Here is a 9,139-nt window from a genome sequence, read left to right on the forward strand (position 1 = left end):
CGGGGGGCGGTGGGGGGGGGGTCGGGGCGGGGCGGGGTCGGGTGAGGCTGGGGCCGGACGGGGACCGCCGCCTCGGGGCCTTGGACCCGTGGCTTCCGTGCCTCCGAGCGTCGGCTCCGCCCCCGTGGTGGGTCCCTGGGGTGAAGCCGAGGCTCGGAGAGGGTCGGCGACTGCTCGGAGTCGCGCAGCTGCGCAGTGGGGTTTGTGCCCCAGGCTGGCTGTTTGGGGGAGTGAGCCCTGTTTGAAGTGGCATCCTCACCGTGGGCGAGGGTAGTGACGGGTGGCAGGAGTCCTGGCCCCTGCAGGCGCCTCCCGGCCACTCCCGCGTGACCTCCACGCGCGCCCACCTGTATTCCAGCCACCCTGAGCCCCTGAGGCCGCCGCTGTCCACAGACCATGTTCCTGGTGCGCCTGACTTCTCGGCTGCTTAGGGCTGTTCCTCGGGCAGGTAAGAGGCCCCGTGAGGCAAGGCAGGTGGGCAGATGCACAGCTGGATGAGGAGCGTGGGGCTGCGTAGTCCCGACCGCCCCAGCCTGCGGAGCCTCGCCACGCACACTCCCTTGTAAACATCCGAGTAACCAGGGAAGTCTGGCCTGAGAACGTGAGCAGGAGTTCCACAGACCCGGGGTCTGAGTCGCCCTGGTCAGTGGTGACGGTTCTGCTCCCCGGTGCGTGAGGCCGGGTTGGCTGTGCTCGGGTCCAGCGTGGCTGCTTGAGTGGTAACTGTGCCATCCTGTTTCCTGCAGGTTGCATTCGGCCCGGGCCTGTCTCAGGGGTGCTAGGCAGGTGTGCCTGTCGGCCCTGCTACAGCACGCGGCCAGCAGGCCCAAGTGGAGCGGCCTCCACCCCTGGCAGGGGGCGCCAGCTGGAGCTGGAGGAGATGCTGGTCCCCAGGAAGATGTCCATCAGTCCCCTGGAGAGCTGGCTGACCGCCCACTACCTCCTGCCCAGACTAGCCGCTGGGGGCCCAGGGACCGTGGCTCCAGCCCAACTCTATGAGTGTCCACCTAACCAAGTGGGGGAACGGGCTGAGCAGGAGATAGAGGGAATCTGGGATGCACCCCGGATGCAGTGCAAAAATGTACTGAAGATTCGCCGGCGGAAGATGAATCATCACAAGTACCGCAAACTGGTCAAAAGGACTCGGTTCCTGCGGCGGAAGGTCCGGGAAGGACGCCTGAAACGGAAGCAGGTAAGTGTGGGCCTCACAGCTGAGGGCTGGGCAAGGTGGCTGAGAATGCGTGGCTGTGCCACAAACCAGTCCGTGGTCCCTCCCTGTGCCTTCGCAGATCAAGTTCGAGAGAGACCTGAGGCGCATCTGGCTGAAGGCAGGCTTGAAGGAAGCCCCTGCAGGCTGGCAGACTCCCAAGATCTACCTGAAGGGCAAATGAGGCTAGCGCCCCTCCCCCACCTGTTACTGCTGGTGATCCCTTGTAATAAATGTCCGCAGAGCGCAGCTGTCCCCCGCTGCCCTGGGTCCTCTCCTGCCTTGTGTGACCTGTCTCAGGACTGATGCCGGTGCCAGCCTCTGGTTTTCTAGGGGCCCCAGGGGCCCCACGGTGCAGATTGGTGTTTCCTTCCCCACAAGGACCTTTGTCTTGGTGCCAAGGCTGCAGGAGTGACAGCCTCTCTGTTGGTGAATGTCTGTTGCCGGAACAGCGGTCAACAGCCCAGCCCCCTGTTCCACTGGGGGAGGCAGACTCTCAGTGGACACGCTGATGGACTGAGTACCAGGGGGTAGTGTGGTGGGGGGAGTATCCAGACTGAGATGAGTGTGATTAGGTTGTAAGGTGGGACAGGAAGGGCCTCACTGGGAAGACTGGGGGAAAGGGACAGGCTGTGTCCCCAGAGATGGCGCGTGGTGCCCTGCCGGTCCCATAGGCCTGGGCCTCAAGTGGCTCTCGGAGCTGTCCTGCTCAGCTAGGGCTGGGGACCCTTGGGCTCTTTGGGCTCCTTGGCCTCTGCAACCTCATGGGACCCTGAGTGGGGGCTGATCCGGACAGGATGGTTGGAGGCATGTGCTCTCACAGGTCCAGGGTTGGGGCTCACGGAGGACAGGGTGCTGTTCGTGGAACTGTGGAAACCCTGGAGCCTTAGCGTGAGCCAGTGGCCCCCAGTGATTGCAGGTTCCTCCCAGGTGCAGAGGGTCCCGTGATCCCTGATGGTGGAGGGCGGGGGACCTGGAGCAGCCCGTGGACCCCTGCATCCAGGCTTGGCCAGGGCTGGGCTGCAGGCAGGGGAGCCTGGTGGAGTGCCACGGATGCGGGTGAGTCTGGTTCTCCGCATCCGCCCTGCTCCCTGGTGGCTGGTGTCCTCCATCCACCCCACCACCCCACGGACGGCAACACCGCTACTCACCAGGGCTGTAGGGACTTCTCGCCTTGTTATAGAGACGTGTCTGGGGCCGGGCTCGAGTTCTCGGCAAATTACGCAGATCTCAGGGAGGGCTTGAGCGTGGGTTACCCGGCAGTTTCTCCGGAATGGAACGGACCACATTGTGTTTCTCACCCCCCATTGTTTCAGCGAGCCAGGCGGGCCCCTGCCCTGTGCGTGCCGGCCAGCCGGCCAGCCAGGTAAGCAGGCTTCTGACAGCTGGGCCCGTCTGGGTCCCTGTCCATCAGGGGAGACGGCTCCCGGAACTGCTGTGTGTGGTGGATAATGAGGGCGAAGCTGGCCGTGATTTGGAGGGGACCTTACACCACTGAGGGTACAGGCCTGCTTCCGCACTTGGGCTCCTGGCAGCCCCCAGGGGTCGGGGCTGAGGACCAGGACAGCCAGAGCACCCTCCCGGCCCAGTCACCTGAGAGGGCCCGGGAGTGGGGGTGGGGGGCCCTGAAAGGCTCCCAGCTGGGATCACATGCAGCCTTCTTGGGTCTTGGTTTCCCCATGTTGGAGGGGGGGTGGCGGCCAGTGGTGCCAGGACCCAGTGCTGGAGCCTTCTGGGGTGGGAGGGCACCATGCCCTGTTAGTACCGAGTCTGGCCTCCGCTCCGCCCAGCCTCCAAGCAGGGCCTCTGCCTGCCAGTGGCGCCCGTGGCCGTGGCTGCCGAGCAGCTGCTGCGCTCACAGGTCTCCTGGGCGCCCAGCTGCAGTAGCTGCCCCGCTGCCTTCTGGCCGGTGAGACGGGCGGTGGGATGCTAAGTCGGTCTGTCATCTGGAGACAGAGCCTCTGTCGGGAGCTGGGCCGGGCAGGTTCCAGTGAGGGTGGTGACTGGTCGGCCTGTGCGGGAAGCCATGGACCCAGGTCCTGGCACCCTGGGCGCGCGCACCGACCTCTCTTCGGTGGGTGCCGGCTGGGGGGTCCGCTGGAGGTAGGGCACCTGGCCGCCCGCCCCTGGCTGTCTCTGTGGGGTGTGGGGGGCACTGACAGTGGGCGGGGGCTGGGAATGCTGGCAAATGAGCGCACCGGACAGCCCCCGCTGCAGAATGAATTGCCTCAGACATCAGTGGGACTCTGGCTGAGACCTCCGCTCCGGGTCTCAGTGATGCTGTTGGGCCCCCCCGAGCCTGCCCAGTCCCCGCTCCCTCCTCCCCTGCCACCGCCTGGGCTGCACATGTGCACAGCCCCTCCTGCCCGTGGCTTGGACGCACTTGGGCCTCAACCACGACCTCAGGAGGCAATTTTGGTGTTTTTATTTTTATCTCTGCAGTTCCTCCCGGACTGTAAGAGGCTGCCCCTCCTCTCCCCTGTGGGGCCTCCGCCCTGCCCCCAGGCTGTGGGATGGGCAGCCCCCTCTTCCTGCCAGCCCGAGGGCTGAGGCAGAGGGGTGTGCCAGCGTGCCCCTCCTGCCCCTCACATTTCCCGGGGCTTGGGCTCTGGCCAGGAGAGGCCCCAGCCAGGGCCGGAGCAGCTGGGGACGCTCTCAGGCACCTGCTGGGACCCTGCCTCCTGGGCCCAGTGTGGAAGCGGCTCTGAGCTCGGCCCCTGTGCCTTTCGCTCTGCTGCTCCGCGTCTGGGGCACAGCCAGTGTCTTCTGGCCTGGGTGCTCCTGCCTGCACGGTGGGCCAAGAATGGAACCAGACAGGCCGAGGCCCCCGGGGAGGATGCGGGGGCCGGACGCGGGGCCCTGGGAGGGGCTGGTTGTGGCCTGCCCGTGGCAGGTGCACGGGAGACAGCGTGCGTGTGTGTGGGGCCCCTGAGCTCTGAACGGCTGCACTCCCCGGTGTCCAAGGAGCATGCAGGCTGGCGAGGGCGACTGAGGCTGGAGAGCGAGGCCTGCTCCCTGCGTGGCCACCGTCAGCCGAGCTTGCCGAGGAAGGTCACTGGAACCTGGGTGGGCAGGTAGGAGGGAACGTTCCTCTCTGGGGCCAAGTTTTGGGAAAAGCTCTTGCTGGCCTCTAGGATGGAGGCCAAGGAGTCCAGACCTGGGTTAGCCTCAGGGTGAGGGCCAGAGGGTGACAGCCCCCATCACCCAGCTAGGCGCCCAGAGGCCAGCCCATGCCCCCATCAAGTCCTGTCCACGGCTGGCCTCAGCCCCACAGGGCCATTTGGATGAGGAGACTGCCCGAGGGCACAGGGGCTGAGTGTGGCCAGAGCGGGGCCTGGAGTCCAGGGAGGCTGAGACTTGGCCACTTCTGGGGGTGGAGTCTGAGCAGCATCTGGAGGCTTGGGGGTGCTACGTGTGCCCGTGTGTGTTGAGGATCACTCCCAGGTGTGCAGGGGAGGCAAGCCCTGAGCACAGCCCCCAGATGACCCACGGGACAGGGGAGTGGCTCTGGGGGTGTGGGAGGCAAGCCACAGGGCTGCCGGGGCTCCCTGGGGCCAAGGCTGAGGTGAGGGAGGCCTCGGGCGGGCGCAAGCCTGTGCCAGCTCCTTGAGAACCTCCAGAACGTGGTCAGGACCGGGGCCAAGTAGGGTCCCCAGGTGGCATGAATAGTGCATGCGTCTTGTAGAGGGTGCCTCGGCTCAGCAAATTTGGGAACACGGGTCAGCTACGAGCGGACATCGGGTGAGTGCCCTGGGCCCGGCAGTCCGTGCCCCGCATCCTTGCTCCCAGGGCTGCTGTGGCTGGAGGGGCCCCTGAGGCCAGCAAGACCCTCTCTGGACAGGGGTCGCCTGCCCACCGCCTGTCCCAGCTGTGAGGGGTCGGGTAGTCCCTGGGTCCTCTGCACCCAGACAGGGGGGCTGGGTGGGATGGGCTCTGGGCCCCTCCCTCTGCAAGAGGAGCCCATTCACTTTGGTCGTCTTGGTTTTGTTATTTTGTGTTTACAGTTGGAGTTTTATTTTTTAGCTTTCTAGCTGAAAGAGTTCATTCAAAGCCTCCTCCCCAGCCAAGCTCACAAAGCTGACAGGTGTCTGCACTTGGCCTTCTTTGTTTTTCTAGGTCATGACACTCTTCATTCTCAGAAAACAGACCCCAGTTACAAAACATTCTTTTAAAAATTTTTATTTTATTTGAGAGAGAGAGAGAGCTGGGGAGAGGGGCAGAGAGGGAGAGGGAGAATCTTAAGCAGGATCCATGCTCAGCACGGAGCCCAAGGTGGGGCTCGGTCCCATGACGCTGGGATCACGCGTGACCTGAACTGAAATCAAGAGTCCCGATCGACCGACTAAGCCGCCCAGGTGCCCCTACAACACATATTCCTCTCTAGCCAGACCACAGCCCTCGTCCCGGACACAGCCCAGGACACCTCTGGCTCCACCCTGGCCCAGAGTCGGCCCCCTTCCCACACCCACCAAGGGTACAACCGGGCAAAACCCCTTGAAAGGCCCAGCCCGACAGAAGCCCGGAGCCTACGTTTCTCCTGGCGCCTGGCCCCTCCCTCCCGTGGAGAACGAACTGTGTCCTGCTGCTCTGCTCTCTCTGTCGAGGCCACGCCACACCCACCGCCCAGGAAGGTGGCTGCCGGTGAAGCTGTGCCACGCGGCTGAGGACCACGCCGAACCCACTGCCTCACCTGGCTTCCCGATACCGACCCAGCTCCCAGCACTCCCGCCGCTCGGCTCAGCTAGGGCGCCTTCCGCTTCTCGTGCCGCTGTTTCTTTTCCTGTTTTGTTTTTGCATGTTTTTCTATTTATTCAAAGTCTCAGTTTGGGCCAAGTCATTAAGGAATCATTCACCTGGCGCCCCCCTCTGGCGCCCCCCCCCAGGCTCCCTTCGGGACGCTGTTCCCTCTCTTCTCATGGTTTCATCCCTCTGGGGGGGGGGAGATCATAGAGCAAGGATTAGGTTTTTTTAAAAATTAGTAGTGGGGCACCTGGGTGGCTCAGTCGGTTGAGCATCTGACTTTGGCTCAAGTCACGTTCTCATGGTTCATGGGTTTGAGCCCCGTGAATGGCTTTGCACTGACAGTGTGGAGTCTGCTTTGAATTCTGTCTCCTCTTCCCCTCCCCCGACTGCTCATGTGTGCACACTCTCTCTCTTTCTCAGAAACAAAACATTGAAAAAAGGTAAAAGTACATAAGCATTAGTAGTAAGGATGGCACGTGAGTGGGTCCCCGCACCACGGCTGCTGTGTTGGCTCTTGACGGGAATGACTTCCTTTCACAGCAAATCTGTGATTCGCCCGTTTTCTTAAGTGAGGACCCAAGTACAGAGGTCAACTTGTACAGATGGTGAAGAAGCCATCCATGACTCAGCTGCAAGTCTGTCTGACCCTAAAATTTAGTTTTAAAATATTTTTAGGGAGGCTGTGTTTGTATGTGCCTACGTAGCTGTGTAGTTCAACAGTGCTTGTGAAAACCACCACGCCACCTGCCCCAGAGGCAACTGTCGCTCTCGTAGACGATTCTTCTGGTATTTATTGTCATAACTTTAAACTGGTGGCTTTTAGATTTTTTACAGTTTATTTTGAGAGGGAGCAAGCGAGTGAAGGAGGGGCAGAGAGGGGCGCTATCAGCGCAGAGCCAGAGGCAGGGCTCAAGCTCACAAACCCTCAAGGGCATGTTCATGACCTGAGTGGACATCAGGAGTCCGATGCTTAGCCAACTGGGCCACCCAGGCGCCGCCCCCCCCCATAATTTTCATTATAAGTATGTCCTGGGGGCACCTGGGTGGCTCAGCCGGCTAATGTTCGACTTCTGCTCAGGTCGTGATCTCACGGTTCACAAGTTGGAGCCCCGCGTCGGGCTCTGTGCTGACAGCTCAGAGCCCGTTGCTGCTTTGGGTTCTGTGTCTCCCTCTCTCTGCCCTTCCCCTGCTCACGCTCTGTCTCTCTCTCCCTCCCTCAAAAAGAAATAAAACATTTAAAAAAAAACTTATTTTAATGGAGAATGTGACAATTCCGAAGGAAAAAAGAAATTGGTCTTCTAATGCCTTAGGAATGTTCACCATTTAAGAAAAGACATTTTCTTGCAGAATCTACAGCTCAAAAGAAAAAAAAAAAGCGGGGGATAATGGTTGATTGTTGGATAAGAAGCAAAGAGATGTAAATTCATACAGGGTGCAAATAATGCCAAGGAGACTTCATGTAACCATTACTCCAGTGGTGTTTAAATGTCAGGCTGGAAAATGTGGAGTTTAACAATTTGCATTCGAAAAATTTCAAGTAGTATTTTTAATCAAGATGAATCTTTGGACAAATTAGACTGGTTTTATAATTTTGATTTAAAACAACTCTGCGGGGGCCCCTGGAGGGCTCTGTCAATTGAGCATCCGACTTCCACTCAGGTCATGATCTCACGGTTCGTGGGTTCGAGCCCCCCGTCGGGCTCTGTCTGTGCTGACAGCTCAGAGCCTGGAGCTGCTTCAGATTCTGTGTCTCCCTCTCTCTCTGCCCCTCCCCCATTCGTGCTCTCTCTCTGTCTCAGAAATAAATTTAAAAATAAATAAAACAACTATGTGCACATAAGATAATATTGTAGCTCTGGGAAGAATTGGGCTATTTATCGATGATGCAAAGCTCACTTAAACTTTCCTAAATTTCCTGATCTGGTTTTATGGGTCAGGTAAGTTATTTTCCCAAAAAAGTATTTAAGGTCTGGAGCACCTGGGTGGCTCAGTCAGTGACGCATGACTTCTGATTTCTGCTCAGGTCATGATCTCACGGTTCGTGGGTTTGACCCCCACTCTGACAGTGCAGAGCCCACTTGGGATTCTCTCTTCCTCTCTCTCTGCCCATCCCCTTGCTCGTGGTCTCTTTCTCAAAATAAATATGTAACATTTGGAAAAAAAAATTATTTGAGATCATGTAAATGTACACATTATCTTAAAATAACTGACCTCTGTCATGAAAGATGTCTTCTTGCCAACCCCAGTGCTCTGAATTATTTGCGTTTCACTGTGCCGCTTATCTCTCACGTCCTGTGGCGTATTATCCTTGAAGACGTCACGGCCATCTCCCTGTGCACACGCTGCCGGGCAACGGGGCCGTGCTGTTCCTCCTGCTGAAGGCTGGGGTCTCCCTCCCACCCCCTGAGGGCTGGGACCTGCCCGGACCTACGGGCGTGGCACCCTGCAGAGCCTGGGCCTCGGGGGCCCGGCAGCTTCCCTCGGCGGAGGGAAGCCTGGACTGGACTGCTGAGCACCAAGAAGTCGTGCGGAGAGAAGGGGCCACGTGGGCAGAGAGGGAGGGCTGGTGGAGAGCGGCCCCAGCTGAGGGCCACTCTGAGGCCCCAGGTGCCAGAGCGAAGCCGTCTGGACCCTCCGGCCTGAGTCGCAGCATCGCGTCCAGCGCCGCACGAGGCACAGACCAGCTGCCCTGCCTGGACTCCTGACCCGCAGAATCGTGGGCAATAGAAGGTCACGGACACACCACGCTGTGCGGTAAGGGCTGGGACGCTGCCAGCTACCTTTCTGCTTTACCTGCATGAGTGACCTGGAATTCTCCTGCCTTTATTTAATGAGCACGGACAGGTGGGCGTCGTCCTTCTGTCTGGACCACAGTCCAGCACAGCTTCCCTTTCTTGCTGCACTTGTTCCGTCCTGGGGCCTCACGGATGACAGAGCTAGAAAACTCGGGTGTGTGTACTGACTCGGGTGTAGACAGACACAGGTCTGTGCTTCACGTATGCACGTGCGTTCACACCGCACTGGACATGAGCACTGGTGTCTCCAGCAGGAATCCGTGACCACACGGATCATTCCAGCCACCTCTCCTTCCTTAACCCCCAAGCACTGAGAACCCGGCGGCCACCCGCTTGCCTCACTGTTTGATCCTGGTGTGCGCCTCCCTTTGCCTGGGAATTGATGACCAAGGTG

The 9,139-nt window shown here is 59.9% G+C and overlaps 1 protein-coding gene across 4 annotated transcripts in view; it reads left to right on the forward strand.

Annotated features, from left to right (window-relative positions):
• The window catches only part of AURKAIP1 (aurora kinase A interacting protein 1), a 1,838-nt gene extending 376 nt beyond the window's left edge, over positions 1-1,462 (forward strand). For 3 of the 4 annotated variants that reach the window (XM_077763768.1, XM_077763767.1, XM_077763766.1), the window contains exons 2-4: positions 359-448; positions 747-1,192; positions 1,290-1,462. In XM_077763768.1, coding sequence (XP_077619894.1) covers positions 397-448; positions 747-1,192; positions 1,290-1,391 — 600 coding nt within the window. In that variant the 5' untranslated portion in view covers positions 359-396 and the 3' untranslated portion in view covers positions 1,392-1,462. Of the gene's footprint in view, positions 1-45; positions 128-358; positions 449-746; positions 1,193-1,289 lie in introns of those variants that run through there. The other variant, XM_077763769.1, reaches the window with a different exon arrangement.
• The last annotated feature ends 7,677 nt before the right edge of the window (positions 1,463-9,139 follow it).

Source organism: Crocuta crocuta, unplaced genomic scaffold (genome assembly GCF_008692635.1).
Source record: "Crocuta crocuta isolate KB4526 unplaced genomic scaffold, BGI_CrCroc_1.0 scaffold13, whole genome shotgun sequence".
In the NCBI taxonomy this organism is placed as follows: Eukaryota; Metazoa; Chordata; class Mammalia; order Carnivora; family Hyaenidae; genus Crocuta; species Crocuta crocuta.